The sequence below is a fragment of the Tyto alba genome, unplaced genomic scaffold (genome assembly GCF_018691265.1).
Source record: "Tyto alba isolate M040663 unplaced genomic scaffold, T.alba_DEE_v4.0 Super-Scaffold_7, whole genome shotgun sequence".
Lineage (NCBI taxonomy): Eukaryota > Metazoa > Chordata > Aves > Strigiformes > Tytonidae > Tyto > Tyto alba.
In genome coordinates, this window is record NW_024881328.1 from 9,831,207 (window position 1) to 9,853,848 (window position 22,642).

A 22,642-nucleotide genomic window follows, 5' to 3' on the forward strand; every position below is an offset into this window, starting at 1 on the left:
CAAGATATTCTACCTATAAAGGCCAAAAAATACACAATAATATATAGATATTTAGTCATCCATACTGGTAAAATTTACCTCTAGTTTTTTGCTTCCAGAATTGGTAGAGATAATAGGATTCAAAGATGTTTGGAAGTTCATCATCTCATTATTATAGACTCTGTTTGGTTGTTTCTCAGGGTTTGTTCTGAAACCCAATGAAGAACACATTGGGAATCTCTGTGTACCATAATATTTAAAATGAGAAGTCCCGTAAACTTTGTTTCAGATGTAGGAGGTCAGGCATGATGATCATAGCAGTCTGTTCTAGGTGGGTGACCTAAGAATTAATGTATCGTTAAATGCAGTTTAAAACTGGTTAACTGGATTGTAGTACAAATCCACAATTCATGAGGGAGTTAAATGATGTGCCTCTCTCTACCCCAGATATAATCTATATGAAATCAGTCATTAACTCATGTGATTAAATTCTTGCTGAATCTAGGACCAGGAAAATAACAGCCAAACACTACACCTCCCAAGAACAAAAGGTATCACTTTACTGAAGCATGGTGTGAACTATTTCTGGTGTATACCACAAAGTGAGTTGAGCTTTGGTATGAATACACAGTCTGAGGTTTCACTGTATTTGTTACCATGGCATGAAATCAACAGAATTCCAATCCGTAAATATTTTTTTTCATAAATACAGAGTCAGTCCCTTATTGATATAGTGTGTGCTTTATTCAAACTCTTCATTTGTAATATAAGTGTTATATAGTGGTTTCATGTGTCTGTGTCTTGGAAGTCAATGCTGCAGAGCTCTCTCTTCACTTCTTACACATTCAAACAGCCAATTACATGAAACCCAAACATGACCATGCCACATTTAGTTGTTTAATCCCCTTTAGAAGCAGTTGTTATGCTGGAGAACACATGGAGTCAAACTGGATAGGAAAATAGGAAACATTTGAAGTGAATGATAATGGAGTTTTAAAGAAAGGTGGATTTCACCTAATAATGTTACTGATAACATTATTAATGTTATTATTGTATTGTTTATTATTATAATGTTATTATTATATTACTATATTATATTATACATATTATATATTATAATATATTATATTATAATATATTATATATTGTTATATTATCTTATATAAATATATAATGTTATTATATTATATATAATAAATATATATTAATTATTAAAGTTGCAAAATGGATGGAGGATTCATCCAGCAGCTGTACTTTATCTTTGGCCATAGTCATGCTGCTACTAATTTCATCTTACTAACTTCATCACAGGTTTTACTAACAGGGGTATTGCACATCTTGTAATACAAAGGGAAGAAAAGAATATATAATTTGTATTGTTTTGTGCAAGTTCTGTCTCAGCGCATTAGATACTGATTCCATTCTCTTTGCACTGCAGTCCTAGCAAAATCACCTGTCTTAAAGCTCATAAAAAGTAAATGAGGAATGGAAGCTTGTTATGTGAATGTTGATCCATTTTTTTGGAGAGGAAGAAGTTGCTGCTTGGAATTTTGGTGGCATAAGGCAAAGACTGACACCCTTCTGCTGTAATTCGTTTGCTTTCAGCAGACTACCACAGAGGATGAAATCTGGCCACAAATAATTTGGTGTTCTCCAAATGTGTAGCAGAATAAACAGTTTGTATATGACATTAATGACATGCTCAAAATCTTTTCTCATTTTCATTGCTGGAAATCTGAATTACACCAACGTACACTGAGCAAAACTGAGAGTAAAATACCACTAGCTAGAGGAGAAATAATTGAGATAATAATTTGCATAATTTATATGGCTAATATGTATAGCCTTTGTATAATTTTGTATGATTTGTATAGGCTGTGATTTTGTATAGAGAGTGAATTTGAATATATAGTAATTCAAGTTACTGAAAATACATAACACAATTATTTGTTTTGGCTTACTCATTTCACGTTAGCTGAAAATTAATGAAAATCAGATTTCTGCCATACAACAGAATATGTTATAGAGCCATCTGACCTCCTTTTAGTGTTAATTTGTATGTTGTCGCACTGTATGTAGATAATAATTGCAATCTGGAAATCCTGTGGCTGGACGAAAGCAGCACCATGCTTGAGAAGCCGTGCCAAAGCCCTGCATCATGAGCTCATGCACAACTCGCTCAGTGTTGCCCTTCATTGTACTCCCAGTTAACGGGGGCTAAATCATGTGGAGTTAGATGGGTTGCATGCACCTGTGGGATAGACTTACCCGAAGTCATCAACAGTCTCATATTGGCTGCTATGTCACTTGCTTTTGATGTGACTGTGTCATAAGCATTGTGTTTTAATTTCAGGAATCCCTCCAAAGAGTCTCAGTAACCATAATGTGCATCTATATTTCACTATGTTCCCCTCACATTCTATCCACTCTGCGTCTGACACCTGCTTATTATTTGTAGTTCATGGCATGTTCTGCAGGTTCCATTTTTCTTCCAAGACACTTTTATCCCAAAGGCAAAAGAAGAAGCAATATATGTTTGCATTTCTTTTTTTCTGAATTGAATTTTTGAGTCTTTAGCGAAGGTTTATTGAAGGTTTGATCTTGGATCTGTGAATGAGGTTCTGTGTGTCGTCGTGTGGGAGTACTTCCCTGCATGAATGACAGATGAATGATTGGTTTCCTTTTATCTTGGCCTTGTAATTGCTTTACCATGGCAAAGTCTTTTGGTTCAGTTTTGAGCATAAGTAGATATTTCAGTAATTCTTCAAATGCTTAATTCAGTTGTAGAAAAGAAGATGAAGGCAAAATCCTACTTGTGTTGCTGTTATTCAGGCTGCGTACAACAGCTAGCAGTTCCAATGTCTGGCACCCACCGAGGCAGTTTGAAAACATGCATTTTACTAATATATTATGAAAGATCTTAAAAAGGGAGAAGGGCCATGGATGTATAAAGGCCTGAGTGTCCTTGGCAAGATGTATTCCTATGTATTTCCCTGCTTCAGTGTGTCCTCTTCCTTGATTTCTCAGTTCACATGCATTTTGAGATATACACTGAAATGAAGGTTATTAATTAGGAAGGATTATTTTTAGTTTTAGGTAGTTATTCTTTTCACCTGGGCTCAGGAATGTTTGTTTCTCAGTAACGTTGTTATAGATGTGATGGCCTGAAGAGATAAATGAGACAAGATTTGTTGGAAGAGGTAATATCTTTTATTAGACAAACTGATGTAGCTGGAAAGAGTAGAAAAGCTTTCAGGCACACAAAAAGTTTTCCATGCTGGGTTCTCTTAGGTTTGAACTGCCTAATATCTGACTTGTGCCTGTGAAGCAATGAAAGCAGTTTCTTGATCTTTCTGTTGTTACGAATAATACTATTTGGGAGACATCCATATATTGCAGCAGTTAAAACTTTCCACAGCTAAGGTTGATTATTTGGGTTTTAATTCTGATTAAGTCCTTTAATTCATAGGATAATAATATTGGTTTTCATTCATACTAGCCTTTTAAAATACTAAAATCTTGTTTTCAATGTAATCAGAAGCGTAAATTAATCCATGAAAGATCTGATACCTCAATGATGTATCATAAAGATCTATATGGTTCTGAACCTTATCTGAGATACTGCCTCTCTTTCCAAGTCAATGTATGTGTTTTGAGTTAAGTGGGATGGCATGATGGCATGTTGTGCAATTTCAGCGATTTAATGATACTCTGCTGCTTTTTTTTTTTTTTTAAAAAAAAAAAAAATTAATGGGAAGGGTGTAGTTTTTAAATAGTCTCTGGTATTTGCTAAGTACAATACAAATAAATAGATATCTCCTGTAGGAGTATTTTGGTTCAGATATATACCTCATTTGGCTGGTAAACTTCAGAATAACTGGAAGTATTACTGCAGGTGCTGAAATTTTCAGTGTATTTCATATACTGTTACTTTTTATCTTTCTTGCTCAGACTGAGTGCTGTTACGCCCTGTGGGAAGTCTTCTCTGAACCTGAAAGGAGAATTTACAGAGTCTAGCAGCACTGAGAACCACAGAGATGAGTTCAGAATATGGGTAACTGCATAGGTAAAAACAAAAATATAGGACAGTCAGTTCACTACCTTGCAAAAAGCCATGCTAGCAAGGAAGCAACATTATTGCTCTAAATAAATAACATGTGAAAGAATATAATTGGTTTATAATATAGGAAATGGATAAATGATGCGTCAAGGTGCTTGGCATGCCCTAGCGTTTTGTGATTATAGAGCTGTGAGGTTCTAATGTAAGCTCTTCTCCATTTCCCTGCAGCTTAGGGCTCTCATCCTCCTGCAGAAATAGTGCTAGTGAGGTTTTCTTGGCAGCTTTTTAGCACAAACACTGTTTTGCTGAGGGATGTTTTCCAAATTACCCAAGGACAGCGAACTGACTATTTCCTGGAGTATATTACAGAATTAGTGGAGTGTATTTGGCTAAGTGTATAGGGCACATTGTTTTTCTGCATCTTGCTGGGCTATGCATTTTGTTCCATGACAGTATTTCATTTTTAGAAACCTTAGAAAGGCAAAGACATTCCTTGGAAGGTAGAAAATAAAGGACATATAAAACCCGAAACAATATGTCATCTAAAAGTTCAGATTGTGATTGATAAGTGGGGTTTTTTATTGTTGGCTGTTAGCTGAATAACAGATTGTCATTTCAGTAAGTTTTGACTGGAGCAATTTGTCTTGAAATACTTTTTTCACCCTTTTCTTTTAGGTCCTTTGTAATATAGTTCTGTAATTTTATTTTTTTCATACACAAATACAGCTAACTTTTTCAATGTTGAGCAGCATCAAATGAAAGCTCGTTTTCAGTTTATAAATTGATCAAAGACTGAATTCAGAAGTAGTATATAATATGCAACAGCTGTTACCTACTGCATTCTGTGGCAAAAGAAGAATTAAATAAATTATATTGAGGGGGAGGTATGCTCTCTGTCAGATCTAAAAAGCCATTTTACAGTTCTTAATATTGTGGGGAACATTTTCCAGTTTATCATAATAGCAACAAACAAGCTATTTACTTGTCAGAAAAGCTCAAACCCTAGCAAGCATACATGACACTTGTGGAAGTAAGGCTCCTCACAGTGTCCCACCTTAACACATATAGTTATATTAAAAATTATGCCAAGCCATTTTCCTCCTCTGATATGGCAGTGCAGAAATTACTGTAATGAATTTAATATTTCAAAAGGCTTTACTGTCCTACATTTCTTCACTTCTTAGAGATGTTCCTGTGTCTGTATTCATTAATTGATTCTCTTCTTTGTACCTAGAAGATGAGTCCTTTTTTTTTTCACTACAACCTTTCTCCTTTTCCTCAGTTTCACACTACTTGAATATGTCATTTTTTGTGTTCAGCCGGAGTAATTTACTGTCCATGTTTAGCCTTAATTTAGTCTTTCAATACCGCCCCATTTAGAAGGGGTGGTATTGAAATAGAACGGAGTACAAGAAATGTTTGAAAACATTTCAGAATAGGAATGATATCACTTCTGATTTGAATGATGAACACAAAGACCAGCCTTCACTGTAAATAAACCATGAGATGGGTCAGTACAGCCCGAGCTTTACTTGTGTGAGCTCTCAGTCTGTTTATTTGCAGACTCCATCATTAATTATCAGGGTTTTTTTCTGATTAGTGCATATCCCACAAAACAGGAGTTGCAGGGCAGACTCTCCCAAGCCTCTTCCAGAGGGGACACAGCTGATGGCCATGGAGAAGGTTTGATCCTTGTGTTTTGAGGGTTGCTGATACTCCCTCTGCGTAGTGTCAGGCTTGGTGTCTTCAGCTGGGCTCCTCTTGTGGTGCCAGATGTAGTATGTTAGTGAGCAGGAGGCATGTGGTCCCAGGCACTGACGTGGCTCTGTGCAAAAGGAAGCCTTTACACAAAACTGCAAGCGCTTCCTAGCCATTTACTATATGTCGGACTTGAAAAAAGATTTGCTACATCCTCTTTTTTGTTTAATTTTGATAATGATTATGTTTCAGTAGGAGGCTATTGCAAGCAGGATGAATTAGGAAACTCCCTACTTGTGATTCATACATGGTGTTCCTAAGAAGAAATAGGAATATTTCTTAGGAAAACTAACATGAGTAATTTGAGAAAAATGGCAGCATCCTGTCTGAAAGTGACTTCATTGTAATGTTGGTCTCCTCTGGTTGTGAAGCTCTTTAAAGGTATTAATGCTTTTAACACAAAGATATTAATACTTCCACATAAATATATAGATAGAAATTTTACCACAAGGCAAGAGGAGAGTTTCCACGTGAAATACAAAGTGTTCTTCTTGTTGTTACAGCATATTTTCTGTTAAAGCTGTCAAAATGACTTATTAGTTTAGCATTTCTTGCTGAAATATATTCTGTCTCATAATTTAATTTTTAAATATTTGTATTCTAAATACTTATCAGCCATTTACACATTATCTGTGATACACCTTTCCCTTTCCTAGAAGGGCAAGAGACCCATTCCTCTCTGCTGTAACTGGATGTAGGAGACTGTCCCCTTAAATAGCAAGTGCTCCAATGGGTAGCCTCTGGCAATGTACTCCCCGTGCAGAAACCACTATGATTTAACCATTTATGTCCCTCTGATCTGCTATTTCTTACCTCTAGCAAGATAAGATTTATAAAAGAAAGCAGCAGCTTTAAAGCCAGTGTTTTCTCTCCTTGTCTTACCAGCAGTACTTGAATAACTCTATCTTGATAGGCCCTCAATCGTGTTATTACCAAGTTAATTTTTCCCAGAAACCCCACTGAACTTTAAACATTATAGTATGTAGGCAAGTAGTCTACTCCTACTATGTATATAATTAGACATATACGTATATATAGTATAGAGATATGGTAGTATGTATGTTTATGATAGATATTTAGTTTATGATAGATATTATGGACTTTAAACGTTATAGTATGTTAAGCAAGCAATCTACTTCTATGTATATAATTAGACTAATATGTAAATATAGTATAGAGATATGGTAGTAGGTATGATTTTTCATGGTAGATATTTAGAGAAAATCAATCTGATTACTTAGAATATTGTTCTTGGTATTTTCGTACCTCTTACAGCAATCAGAATATTATTATAATTTGTCTCTATTTCTGTCACACTTAGCACTTCTGAGAAGAGGCTGGTACCTTGCATGACCAAACACTTTATCATAAGCTGTTATATAAAAAAAAACTAACAGTTTGGGGCATACTTAATGTATGTATGATTCTCCTCATTGAAGCAACACTTTCAATGTTAATCATCATAGACTTGGAAAATGGAAGTGGTTCTTGTCTAAAAGGGAAATTTTATAGAAGGGAAATTCAACTGTTGTACAAAGTACAGTTACTAATCTTACAGACCTTTGTGGGCTTCTTACAACATCATCTGGCAATTTAGGACATGCTAAATTCTTGGTGTATGTTCACAGGGAACTAACAATGGAAATGGAGTCAGTGGAAGGATGTTTCAGATGGTTCTGTTACTGAATGACCTCCAGAAAGTAATAACCTCAAAAACACCTCCCATATGCTATAGCAGTAAATTATGATGTCTCTGTTCCTGTGTGATCCTCCTTTGTCTCTTCTCTTTGGAGGTTATACTGAAAGATTCCTGGTGCAGATTGTATAAACTGAAGAGTTCCCAACACATATATCTATATCAGTGTTTTGACTTTGCAGATGTATCTCCTTCCATCTAACTGGAACTAGCCTGACACTGTCCAGAAATAGATCCTTCATGTGCCAAACAGAGATCCTGTAACTCTGTAGATGTAAAGCTACACTAAGTCTAGTGGGTGTCACCCTATGTTTCTTTCTGACAGTAGTTTACGTTAAAAAGAAGAATTTCTCTTAGTACAGTAATAATTAGTCACAAATATATTTTACATTATAAGACCATGAAGTAATTTCAATTCATAATAAAACTAATTAATATTATGGAATTACACTATTTTCATAATGCGAGACATAGTGGTAAGCAAGTGAGCTAGGTTAAAACCAATCACCTGAGCCTGAAAGATGACAAAATGTCTGTTATTCACTATATGTATGTAGACTGAAGTTTGACTTCAGAGAAAATGTGTAATAGTTTGCTTTGATTTTAGCCTTTCAGTATATAATGTGGTGGAACATCACATTATATACTGTACCATGCTGTTCCCCGCCATGGATCTTCTGGATCCACATACATCAGGCCTTGATATTTTGCACTTAGATGACAATTCTGTTGATTTCAGTCGATTTCAACAAAATTTTTAACAAATAAAGACAGCAGCATAAGACTGTACATTAGATTTGCTTTTCTTTTCCATCCAGAGAATCGTGGGGTTTCTGAGTCCACAGTCACGGGTAACTTCGTGATGAATAAGGAAGGACTACCGACAAACAGCTTTGTTTTACCCAAAATGTTGCATATTAAAAATCTCATGTAAAACAAACTTTCCCTGAATTTTGAAGGAAGTTGGTCAAAATCAGATTGAAACACGTTTAAGGAAAGCCACACCAAACAGAGCCCCAGTAAGCGCTCAGTTTTTCTATTCTGTTCTGTGAGACATAGCCCAGAAGATCATTCAAGCTGTACATAGCAGGTGCTCAGAAGAATATCATATGATCCTGTACCTGTCTGCATTTCAAGTAAAGTAACTGTGATTCCTGTACAGTCATTCTGACCATAACTTGATGGAGAAATAAAGGAAAAAATTATTTATTTTCCTAATGTATGTTCTTGGGGTTTTTTGTCTGAATTTGTTTTGGTTTTTTAAACCCTTCTGTTAAACATAGATTTTTCTGGTTGAGACTTCTTCTATGCAGTTGTTGTACAGGTTAAGTGTCTTTTTAAATTAATAGATGACTATGTGTGTCCTTCATACAGCATGCAAACCCTTGTTCAAGTCCGTTGGTTATAATTAATTCAGTAAAATCGTTCGTTCTTTCAGTAATAAAGATATCACTGTATACAGGGATTGGAAGACTATGACTCTCATAATGGTAGTCTGTATTTAATCCAGTATTTGCTTTTGTAATTCTTACGTCTTTTTTTTTTTTTTTTTTGTCACAGGTTTTTCATTATTCTTATACAGCTTCGTATGTGATTTATAACATACACACAAGGTAGGTCACATTGTTTTTTCAATATGATGTCATTGCCAGTGGTTCTATACATAAGGTGATGTCAGCATGTTCAAGTAAAACTGTTTACATTTTTTCAAGGGAAGTTTGGGAGTTAAACCCTCCAGAAGTAGAGGATTCAGTTTTACAGTATGCAGCCTGGGGCGTCCAAGGGCAGCAACTGGTAAGCACAGTCATTAAAAAAGCTATGGTCTAATAATATGGTTTCATTCAGTCAGATGGACTGAAGTAAAAAAAAAAAAGCTTTAAGATCAGTTTTGTTTTGTATTTCTGCATGATACTAGTATGGTCCTGTTATAGCACTAAGGGGATCTATTTACTTATTTATTTTGTTTTATTAAAAGCATGTAAACATGTTTTTCCAGTCTAATTCCAATAAGCAAATTGTACAATTGTGGAAAGAATCACATCTTTAATTGTACAATTATTGAAAGAATCACATCTTCATCTAAATACGCACTCAAGTAATTTTCAGAATAACCGTCTTTATGGCTACTACTACGAGAGAAGGAAAGTTGAAGGTGAGAGAAGTTTTCAAGTGCAAGATCAATGAAAACTGTGGACCAAAGCAAAAGCTTAACATCCAAAAGTGGATGTGATGGATTCAGTGAAAAGTGGTGGTTTCATTTGAATATGAAAATTACTATCAAGGTCAGTTGTCCTGCATTGAATTCATAATAATAAAATCAGAAATGCTATGTTTCATATATGTGTTTTCTACCAAAAGTTTTACCTTCTTTTTATTAACATAAATCATTCATGATCATCATGACCGATCTCAATATGAGAAGAAAAAATTGTGGCTTTAGTACAGCAGTGATTTTAAGCTGACTTGTGTTAGTAGTTGAAGACAAGAGACTTATAAAAGCTTCAACTCTCTGAATAAGAAATTCAGATAATCCTTGTTACAATGTTCTAATAAGCTCATTAATGCCTACAGGCATGATCCTGAAGCCTCTTAGCACGTCGGACTTGTTCATGCAGAGAGACTATAAGTTGAATGTCGAGAGACTATACTCTGTTGCTTATATCATTCATCAAGATGGTGGGAATGTAAAAAATGTTTCTGGTAAGAATGAATTGTATTAAGAAAGTGGAGGCAGGAAGGAAAAAGCAATTGGAACATGTTTGGTATGTTTTAATAATTAACCACATTAATTTATTAATAATGGAAGCATGGTGACAGGATTGATGGTAACAGATACGTAGGTTATTTACCAGGCAGTATTATGGAACGTGACAACCTATGTGGGTTGTAGCAGAAAGGTGATGCATTTGCAAAACTGAACAGAATTTAAACATATTTTAAATTAAATTGCAGTTCATAAGATTTGTCTGTGCTCTACCTCTGACTAGTAATCTGAAGTACAACTAAAATCACATAGAGGTATTACTGAAAAATTAATTTTTTGTTTTCCTGAGATGTATCTTAAGATCAGGGGCAGACTTAACAATCGTAAACTTCAGAAAAATAATAAATCAGAATAATTCTATCTGTATCAGTTTTGCCTAGATTGTGATTCTAGAAATATGTATGAATACTTTCAGATACGGGCACAGGTGGAATCCTATTCAGTCTCAGAACTGCAAAAAAATGGGTGGTCAGTTAAGGTACAACCTTAATCATCCAAATTTGAAAACGTTGGCATAATTCATACTTCAGTGAGGATATCATTACTCATCTTTGTTAATGTCCCTAGTAAAGTTAATGTCATGCTTTAAAAATATCTGCTCTGCTGTGGGCTTTATGGTGCCATATGGTCTGCAGAATTAGGAAATAATAACTTTGATTAAAACACAAAAAATTCTGTGCACTCTGAATGATACCAAGTGTTGTCATATAGATGTACACCTGCAATGACAGTATACTGAAGGTCACTTCCATAAGAAATACGAATAAGAAGGATGTTCTCTTGAAGCTCTTTATGTGGGAAAAGAAGGTTTCTAAAGTGACAGAAGTGCTTTGCCACATTACCCTCCCACTTCAACAGCCAGCCAAAAACGTAGAAGGATCATGAACGAATAAAGACTGTTGTGAATAATGATTATTGCTGCTGTCCAACGGAACAGCTGCCTCTAGCAGAAACAGGACAGTAGAGATCATTGCAACAGAAAAGGTTAGGCAGAGAAAAGATGTGTGACTGATTACACATTGCCATAATGGTTCTCGGTTATAAAATTTGTTATTAGAACAAGCACTTTATCGGTGAGTTTTGAATAAAGGTGGTACAGGAAGCAATCAGCAGTGAAACACAGTAAAGAGGAAGTTGTAAAAGGAAAGATGTAAAGCATGGTAATCCGACAGCAGCAGCAGCTATCGATAGCACATACCTGGGTTCAAACAAAGATGCAATCTCATGGATCCGTGTTGCCAAGCACATTACACTTGGTTTACCAAAGTCCCTTCCTAAACAATACTTATGTGTCTTTTCCATATAATAAGGAAATAGTAATAATTCATAATAAGTAAAACAAGCAGTAGAATACATACTCTAAACAACATAATCATAGTGTATTAACCTGAGTAATCTCCAGGAATCATTCATTACAACTGAAGAACTAGAGAAGAACAAAACAAATTCGTTTACAAAAATTTCTAGAAAGACCCATGGCACATAGCCTGTGGCCATCACATAAACAGAGTATATGTAGAGCTCTACAATGAAGAGGAATAGAGCCATTCCAGGTGCAGGGCAGAACATAATAGCAATACCATAGCTATGACTGGTCAGCAAAATTAGCAGATGTGAAACACAAGGTCAGGTATGTCTGACTAAGCCAAAGATCCTAACTTTATGCTAGAACTATTTGGCAGGTCCTGGATTAAATCCAAATTATGGGGGATAACACATGGGCTTGGATAAACTATTTTCAATAAATAAGCTATAGTGTAAAATAAGATGTTTCAATCCTTAGTTCTGCAGAAGAACTAAGTAACAATGTAGTTTACACAGGAATCTCAATCTGAGTTCTTCAAATGAGGGAGAATTGTCAAGAGTTTCAAACAGATGATATAAGAAGATGAAGAAAAAAAAAAATACACAATCAGAAATTAAATTTTTGAGCAGTAAAATTTGTATGAAGCCAGGAACTGCTTATTGCACAGCGGAGGGAATATGGCTGAAGTGAAATCAAGTATACAATAATACTTTATACCCTTCTGAAAATCATACATCAAAGTTGTCTATCTACTGTTAGGAATAATTTTTAAGGCTGTCTAATGGGACAGCAGGCCACATGTGGCTAGTGAAGAACAACGGAGTTAGGTTAGTATCAGGTACCAGATGACTGGGCCATAATACCATTGTTTTGAAACTACCACAGTGGTTGCAAGTTATTTCAGTTTCTTGATATTTACCTACAGTAGAGGATTTTGTAAAGATTAAGAGAAAAGCTCAGAGAAACATCTGCTCTTTGAGTCATGACATTTTGGTGATGAAATTGAAAATGTTTGCCGCTGGAGAGAAGAAACTTTTATCTAATGAATTAATGTATTTTAAGGTCACATAGCTGTTATTTTTGAGAACTGTTTTCAAGGTCACACTCTTTAAATTGCTGTCTTTTAACTGTGTTAGAACTGTGCCAGATCTAAAATACCATTCGTATCTTAGTACGTTAGGGAGCTGTTTATGTATTTGCTAAATATTTCTCATATTTGCTCATATTTGATTAAAATTTTGAAAGAGATCAGTTGATTATCTCTTTACTTTGCCTCTGTAGAATCCATTATGTCAGCGTTAAGTATTTCCAGGGAAAACAAACCAGCGTAACTAGATACCTAATTGGTTTCATCAAGTTTTCTGCCTCCAGTTTACTCAATTAGAGACCTCACTGCATGTGTCTAAGAGATAACCCATACCTGGTAGGAAGGTTTTACTGAGGAGGAGAATGCTTTAGGGGGGTTTAAAGGGCCTCTGGTGTTGAAATACCCAATTTTTATCCCATGTTCTCTCTTCTTTGGCCTTATCTTCTCCAATAGTTTGTTGCAAAGGTTTTCATGTTTCTGTCTGGATCTGGCTTGTGTCTGACACAGGGGAGACAGCGCTTTCTGTCTGGATCTGCCTATGGAGATGTATTGTGGTAGAAGCCTGAATAGAAAAACTGACCACAGGTCTCCAGTGTATGCAGGGTTTTCTATGAAAGACGTAGCGTTTCTCTTCAGTGCTTCTTGCTAAAGAGATAGTTCTTCTGATTAGTTATCGAATGGATTACTTTAAGTCACTCCCAGTGAAGTGTGGTTAGAAGTTGTTCAGTTTGACACAGCTTTTTCTTAACAGTTTTACATAAAGTTTCTTCTGCCTGGGTGGTAACGTTTATTTTGCATGAAAGACTTTATTTTCAGTTTATTCTATGAACGTATAGCCATGCAAGTCACTGTGCCTTTGTATTTATAATAGGTATTTTATGTTATTTATTGCATTGTGCCTATTTTTCTTTTGATATATTAAGTGTTTTTGAAGTGAGTTTGAGTTATATATTTGGATGGATCAGCATAAATTATGATCAACTGATGTATGCATAAATGTTTATGCATAAATAAATGCATATTTTAACAAAACAGAAACCAAGAAAACAGTAAAGCTATCCAGAATACTAAAGAGATAATTTTGGAGAAGATTGATGTCTTGCTTTGTCAAAATTTGATGCCATTAAGAAAACATAACATTATCAAATGGTAGGACTGAAGATGAGCTTTTATTATGCTTTAGTATAATTTAAGTCATCATTGTGTAGAATCACCTATTATCCTGTACACACAAAGAAGATTTTGTTGACTGTAGCTGAATTGTGGATTCAGGACATTCTCATTAATTTTTAGAAAATACTTTAAATATTAGAAAACAAGAAATTGCCCTCTTGTTTCAAATATGGAACATGGTCCTCACAGATAATAGAGCTTAGAAGCTAAAGTTTTAAAAAAAGAATGAAAAAAAAAATCCAGTGAGAAAGAACATAACCTTATATTAAAACTACCTAAAAACAAGCACACAAACATAAACTTAGAAACAAAACAGAGCAAAATCTGATTTAGTTGTTATTAATAAATGTATCAGTTCAAGAACTCTCTACCCCTCTGTTTTATCATCAGGCACCTTTATCCTGGTTGTCTTGTTTGGAGGTTTATTTTGCCTTCCCCACCTCCCCCCCCCCCCCCCCCCCCCCCCCCCAATCAACATGTATTGTCCCACAAAAATACAAATATCTGTCACACTATTGAATTGCTGTATTAACATGACATTTCCTTACAATTGCCTTTTCTTCTAAATTTTAGTGGTTTTCTATGGCTTTCAAATATTATTTTAGATAATAGAAATGCTGCAGCAAAAAAGTTTTTTGATGCTATATTATTTGCCAAATACTCAGATAAGCACTAGCCTAATTTTAGTAAAAGAGAAATTAGCAGAACTATGCTAGACACATAACTTTGCTCAACAGATGTTTTAACGGCCATTAGTTGCTGAAAACTTCATTCACAATTTGCTCTATCAAGTTTCAAAGTATAACTACAATTAAAATTGTTAACTTATCTTTCTGTAAAATATTTGCCATGTGTTTTCTTTTTGCATAATTAATGCTGTGGGTACTTGGCACCCCCTCCTGGCAAAAATGCTTCCATTTGCAAATGAAGAAGAAAAGATCTCTCAGAGTTCATGAGCCAAGTAGAAGTTTAATTAATGCTAATGAAGTAAGTCCTAAATAAATATATAAAATCTGCTGGGTTTATTTGCAAAGTCAATTGTTCTTTTCACTTGCTGTATTTTTAGATGAGTTACTTAAAATCAGATATGGAAATATCAAGGTTTTATCTAATCTTTCCTTTTAATCATGATGCTAATAAGGCAAATGGCAGTAAAACTGAGAGGAAGATGTCTGCTTGAATTTATTCTGAAATCCAGAAATAAACAAGAACATTTTAATGTGACATTAAGCTTAGGTATGATTTCTTATTTAAAATGTATGAGGGGTTCCTTACAGAAATTCTGTACTTCAAAGCATATTTGGAGATGCTTTGTCTTTTTGAGGATGTTTCTATGAAGAAAGGGAACCTGTATGGTTAAGCATTGCACACCTAATTGACACTCTGAGGGATTTGACCATAACTCTAGCAAATGCTGAAGTCATGTCTTTCTGAAGAAAATGAGAAACTAAGGAGGCTACTAAAGCTTTTTTTATTTTCTCTTCCAGATGTTTTTATTACATTTCTAGATTCCAGCTGGGAAACTTACTGTATCAGAGGCTGAGGATTTGAACCAAAAAGTGAAAATATTTACAGAAAAAAGGCACACAAAAAGACTGTCTTAATAGCAACTCTGGTCCAGCAACTGAAGTTAGATTGTATATTATTTTGCAAGACTGGGCATTCTGGTATTTTTTTGTTACATGAAATGTGCTAAATGGTCAGATCTTGTTATGAAATTATATGAAAGCCACTTACTAGATACTTACAAAAGCTTTCTGCTGCTTTAATTTTGATACAAAACCTGCTTTCTGTCAGGGTCGTGGTGAGCATGGGCAATATACTATTTTTCTTCACATAAGAATTAGTTACCTAAAAGTCTTGGATAAAACAGTATTCCTCCTAAGTTGCTGCTACACATTGGATTTCTTTTTGGATTTCTCAAACTAGCATTGTAAAATGTAAATGTTTTTTGCCTTTCCATCTGAATAATTCAATTCAAACTATTCTTCAAAGAAAAAAACACATTGTTAGTTTCTCTGAAGTTCATTTCTCTAATGAACTAATTTCCATTTTCAATTATTAATTTCTACGTGCCCACTCCACTTAAGTATAGTTGAAGGTGGAAGAAAATGTAAGCATTAAATGCATGTTCTCTAGTTTCTAAAGTGATACTAAATACAAAAGCAGTTTTCTATATCTCAGAAAGAGGGAATGGAGAAGGCAGCCAGAAAACACAGGCACTTTTGGAAAACAGGGAAAAATATATTTTTGCATATCAAGGTTGGATATATCAAATAAAAGTTTTGTGACCTCTAGAGAGCAGGAACATTTATAAATGGAAGCTAGTCTAAGTTGAGCATAGAAGAAGTTACTTCATCATTTTTCTAAGTGAAATGCAATGAACGTGTCCTGGTATCAAAGGTAACTTAAAAATATTATCTATTAAGGATTAGCTATTGCTAGCCCTTTGTGAGAATTGCTACTTGGCTATATCTGAAAGATGTGAAGAAATAATGAGAAAATCATATGTTTTATAGGAGCTTTATTCCTCTACTATTGTTTCTCATGTGGACCAATAAAAGACCCAGAAGCTTTATAGTACATAAATGGAGAGGGGAGATAAAAGATGCTCCCTTTCCCCTTTTCCTGATTCTTATTCTGTTATCACTACTCTAGCACGCAACTAATATTTGAATCAGTATCTAAGCCATGCACACAGGTAGTGCACTTTTCTATCCAGTCTCATATCAATAACTCTTTTGTAAGCAAATATGTTGGAAATTTGACATATCATTGTGCTAGAAAGCAAATTATTTTTTCACATAGATATTTTTATGTGTGTGTGTATATATATATATTTACACAGAGTCCCAGAAAGACATATGCAAACAAGCATAGACACACATGTTTGATAGGAGCAATCATCAGGACTTTTCTGTTCAGCAGCCTGCAGGGAGCAATGAAAATAGCAATATGTACCTCTCATCTAGACTATCATGTTGTTCAACGTGTATGTGTAACAAAGCATAGCCAACAGACGGAAGTGTGAATATTCAGATAATATTAACTGCAAGTCCAACGATTCATAAAATAGGACTGCTGTGCTTCTTGCGTGAAAGTTGTGAGGCTTTATATAATGTAGAAACAAAATTACAGTTCAGAATTCTAAAACTATTTAGAAATAGCCACCCGTAAAAACTAAATACACAGTCAATGAGAAGAAAGGTCAAAATCTGATTGAATTTTTTGCTAAATCAGAGTTGGAAAAGATTAGGTAACAAGTTTTATTATTAACTATATTTTCATGTAACTCCAAAATCCTGCCCAAAACCATTGCAGGCTTACCTATGTCCGTGGATCATACAATCACTTAGTGACTTCATATTTGATATTAGAAGATAAATATCATATGCTACAGGACGGGGTGGAAGATTTGTCTCCAATCATCGTTTGGTAAAGTAACATAATGTAAATGTCAGTTTTATCTGTGAGTTAAGAAAACCAGATATATTCTATCCTTTATTACCTCCTTACCACCTAGGGAAAAGAAACGGGAAGATTCACTATGATAAGGCACTAAAATGTCAAAGCAGAAGTTTGAAGAACTGACATTTCTAGTGCCTCTGTGGTTCAGGTTCTAAGCCAGAGGTTGTTTTAGCCAATGGTAAACACAGATTTTATTTACCTTTTGTCAACTTTTTGCAGAGAACTTAAAAAAGACTTCTGAGTCTCTGTGATGGTACCAGTGCCTACAGAGTTGAGTTAGGAACAAGCTAAAGGGATAAAACCAACTTGGCAGCAAAATCCCTTAAGATCTTGCTGTGTGGTAAGGTTCCTCTGGCTCTTCTATTGATAGATTCTGTTTGCTGTATGTTAACATTTATTTTCTCATTTGTCACATAGCGTCCATCAAAAATATAGACAGGTTTCTGTCAGTGGAAATGGCAGTGACTCCCCTCTTCAGCAGGGTTGAGCTTCCTTTTTCTCTTATGATATGTGTCCTTGAAAGTTGGTTCAGTTGTTCCAATGGTCAAGATAGGATGTCCTGGCCCAGTTTAGATCAATGGGATCTTTCTGTCAGTCAACCAGAATTTTACCCATTGTATATGAGTAAAGATGGAGTAGGCGGTCCTTGTTATTATTTAAAAAAAAAAAAAAAAAAAAAAAAAAAAAAAAAGTAAAAGCTGTATAGAGCTAATAGATGAGATGTCATGACTCCCTGTTGAATCTCTATCAGCAAGGCAGCTATGATGAGAAGAAAGAGACCCTACAGATTATGACCACACAGCTTTGAGCATGTTCAGTGTTCTTGTAGGCTCTTCTCTCTATTTTAGCCAAGTCCTTCTTGAAAAAGAGACATTAAATTTCATCATCACCAACCCATAAATGTCCTTGAGTGGGTTGGGTTATTTTTCCCTACAGTGGGGTTAAGACTTCCCCACTGTGTTTCTGCTGAAGGATCAAGGCAGATTAAACTCCTGCTGCACTGTTTTAAAGTGACTTAGGCTTTCACGTTTCAGGCAGTAAAATGCAGGGAACTGCTTGTGGATGTGTAATTGTGGGGAGTGTATATACACTGACAGCTTCAAGGCCAGGACAGCCCTGGAGAATAAAGATTAAAAAGTTAGGTATACTCTTGATTTGTAAGACAAAACTAAGCATTGATTGTCAGGGAGGAAAGAAGGCTGAAGGACCCAGGAATCAGCCAGTGCTTACTTTTGTGGAAACAAACTGTTTTTTGTGGAAACAAACTGTGCAGATCAAAGTATTTATCGCTTTATTTGGGAGCTAGGGTGTGGTGAAGAAGTAATACACTAGTAGTATTCATGTGCTCATATAAACATGTTATATATATGAGCAAGGACTAATAGGTACTGGTCATATAAATAGTATTGCAGAACACTGCTCATTTTTACTTCACTGTTTATGGCAGGTGCCAGTGCATTTACAGAAATAGAAGACAGAAGTTTTGTGTGGAGAGAAAGCAAGCAGTTTTCCAGTGTTGTTTCACAGACTCAGTATTTTCTCATTTGTATTTGTCTCATTCGTAATGGGATATTTTAAGACAAACTGGCTTTCTTGCATTGACTGCCCTATCTGTATGAAGTGGTAAATGGTGACTGAGTCTGTACAGGTAGATGTCATCCACTAAAATGTTGGTCCACCATAAAGGTAAGTGGCAACTTGAACAATGTGCACACTGGGGAGATGAAGGCACATGTACCATACAGCAAGATCGTCTCAGTCAGGAATAGTAGCTGAAAGGACAAAGCTTTTTGTTAAACCCTGCTTGGGTTTCTCATGTACAAGATGCTCAGGGGCAGTCTGGTCCATTTCATCATTTGAATAAGATACAAAGTTCTCAGGGATCATCTAACACTGTAAGAGTAGTGGGAAATGTAAATATGACTTTATAGTACAGCATTTTCAATTCTATCTTTTTTTTTTTTTTTTACTTTGATCCTTCCTCTTAGGATGCTACTTTATTATATTTTGTCAAAGAAAACAGAAAATTCCTCCTCTGATACTCAGTCCAGACAGTTTTCTTAGATATTTTCCTGTCTCCCAACATTGACTTTTTTCTTCTCGAATAACTAGGTTGAAAATTTTTAATTTTAGCTTCTGTTACGAATTGATCAGTCTGGGCATAACTGAATGCTTGATATCGGTGTGAGATGAGCCTTCAAAATACCAGAGATCATTTTAAAAGATTTTATGGTAAGGGCAGATTATGATTTTATTATAAGTCTGTAGAAGCAACCCAGGCATGTAAGAGTGACATTTCTGTCCACGTTCTTCCATGATGGTTCATTAGTCAGAAGCTATCAGTAAATGTGAGGAACAAGGAGCGTGAGTTTCTGAGCATACACTGTTTATAGATATGTCTGTTATACTCATCACTTACACAGATGAAGACCAAAGGGCTGAGCAGTTCAATCCCTCAAAGACATTTTGCACAGCGCTTCAGACAGCATAGCTCTTTTAGGCAGCTCCATGGGGAGAAAGCAGTAGATCCAGACTATCAGCCTAGGGGCAAGGCAGTCTTACTGTAATCTTCTGTGCAGTCACAAAGACCTATAAAGTAGCTTTTTGTGTAGGTCATAGTTCAGATATTATGTGTGGTTTTGTTTATATAATATATAGCACAATGTTTACACTCATAAGTTATCATGGGATTAGGCAAGATGTAAATTTAGTGAACATCATGATCCAGTATTATTTGAAAGGCAGCAGAATTAATGTGTCTAAACAAAAGGGGGCAATGCTTCCTCGCTTTTATTGGAAATCAAGGACATAAACATCAGAGTTATCATGGAGTTGCTGATACTCTGTGAGTTCACGGCCTTGTTTATTTCATGACATTAGTAACTAATCTTATAGCTGCATTATGACTGCTTCCTCCTATTGTTTACAGTAGATTTATAAACTATCTAAATAGCAATTAAATATAATAGCCTTGTAGATTGGTTGCAGTTGTTCAGAAACGATTGTGCTAACACATTACCGTGATGCAGTGGCATTAATCTAGACAACAGAAAAGTGGTGTTTCAGTGTTCTGTTCTTCATGCTGTGTCTGGCAGTTTGATGACTGCAAAAATAAAATTAACATTTTGTAACTGACAAAAAAAAAAAAAAAAAAGGCCGTATATGACATTGGGATATATGTGTTTTGAGGTCTCCATGTTTCATACTGATCAACAGCTTACAACATAAGCAAAAGGTTTTAAAGCTACCTCTAAGAAAAATTATTGTCTAGGTCAATCACAATCTTTAGAAAATTGGTACATTTAAGAGTGAATATAGTTATTATTGCTTGCTATTATAATAATTTTGTTATTATCTGTTATTTGTTTTCTGCCTCATTTGCAATGTGTCTGATGATTTTGAAACATAGATCATATAAGCGTAGATTTTTGTCTACTGCCATGTTTTGCTTAGGTAGATGATAGTACCTGCTGTACCTAGTATCTACATAATTTAGTGGTCTGTGGTGCACATGGGACTATGGGGTAAGAGCTGGAGCAAGTCAGAGCTGAACAGCTCTGAAAATTTTATACCAGTATAGATTGACCTGGAAAAGAAAAAAATCTTCAGAGAGGAGATCAGAGCCATTGTGCACTACTGGAGACTTGCAAAGTAGCTGTATTGCAAATTGTATTGGACATTTTGGCCTGCAATCCCTGTCTGTGTAATGTAAATAGACTACAGATATAATGTAGAGGAAAGGAATAGAATGTAAAGATGCTTTGCAATTGTCGTGTTTTAAACCCAGCTGGCAGCCAAACACCACACAGCTGCTCGCTTACCCTCCCCCACCTCAGGAGATGAGGGAAACAATTGGAGGGCTAAACGTGAGGAGACCCATAGGTTGAGATAAAACCAATTTAATAATTGAAGTAAAATAAAATTAAAATAATAATTATAATAATAATAGCAATAATAGAAAATACAAACGAGTTATGTAGAATGTGACTGCTCACCACCCACCAACCGATGCTCAGTCTGTTCCCAGCTAGTGATCCCAGAGAGGGGAAAATCCCAAAACAACAATCCCGGAAGACAGTGAGAGCTTTCCAGCCAACCTTCATCTATATACTGAGCATGACATTGTATGATAGGTTTGCCACCTTGCATTTTTCTTGCCTCTCAATGTGTGAGCGTCCCAGTTCATTACCATGCTGCTTCTCCCACAGCTTATTACCGTAGCAAGAATGGCAGATACTGACCCTTTATTTTGCTACTTTTCCTGCCTGTGCAAAGCACCCCTCTAGAAATCAGGTTTGTCCATGTGATTTTGTATACAATGGATCTCACTTTCACATGTGTGGAACAGTAAATCGACACCTAACTTGGAAACACCCATGTGTAGAGCAGGAAGAATGGTGGTGTACCCATCATCCTTACTGTGCATGCAGCCCAGGATCAGTTTGAGTGACTCCTGTGCCAGCACTTTATTCAGTAAGGTTATGTTGAAGAAAGGTGTTGAGACTCAAGCTGTAGGTAAAAACAAGCCAAATGGCATCACAACACCCATTCTTCAGAGAACACAGGAAAAGCCACCTCTTTCCTGCACCCAAGTAGAGACCTGAAGGATTTCTGTGGCTCACTGAAGCATGTGCCCTGTGGCTCTTGGCCATAAAGGAGCTTTGATATAGACCAGGAGGTTTGGATTGCCATCATGGAACTTCTAACCGGGTATAATAAACAACTGTTCCTATATAATGCTGTATGTCCAGTTCTTCTGGACAACGTTAGAAAGTGTTTTCTTCCCCAAACTAGCATTTTTTTTTCTGTGAGAGAAAAAATAGAATAGCATTTATACTGTTGTTGCATTGACACACAAAACATGTAATCTTAAGTATACCTTGTTCTTCAGTGGGAATCTGCTTCAACTAAATGAGATTTTGGCAAGGAAAAAGGGCAGAAAGAGGTACTCATCTTCTGTAGCAGTGGGTGTAATAATGGTCTAGCAATCACAATTTAAGTCTGTAAGTCCCAGTGAAATCACAGATGACAAGAAAGTGTTTGTTCAGTTCAGACTTGAAGAAGAGAACAGACATTACACCGTGGCTACAAATAACATAATCGGTGGCTCTACAAGAAAAAATGTCTCTTTCAGAGCTTTGGACAATGTTGAAGATGCCAAAGAACAGATGCCAAACCAAGTATTTATTTGTAATGGTAATGCATTGAGAAATACTGTGGCTGATTTGCAATATTTTTAAGTTGGTGAAAACTAATTGTAAGTTTCTGAAGTGGAGCTATTTATTTTTTCAGATCTGTAAACCAGAAAGTGGTAACAAATATGTTGAGCACTTAAATGAAAACCAAACTTG

The 22,642-nt window shown here is 35.5% G+C and overlaps 1 protein-coding gene across 2 annotated transcripts in view; it reads left to right on the forward strand.

Moving 5' to 3' along the window:
• Window positions 1-22,642, forward strand: part of DPP10 (dipeptidyl peptidase like 10) — a 555,109-nt gene that overhangs the window by 461,848 nt on the left and 70,619 nt on the right. For both annotated transcript variants that reach the window (XM_033003141.2, XM_042784121.1), the window contains exons 6-7: window positions 9,054-9,106; window positions 9,206-9,287. In XM_033003141.2, the coding sequence (XP_032859032.2) occupies window positions 9,054-9,106; window positions 9,206-9,287 (135 nt within the window). The remainder of the gene's footprint in view (window positions 1-9,053; window positions 9,107-9,205; window positions 9,288-22,642) is intronic.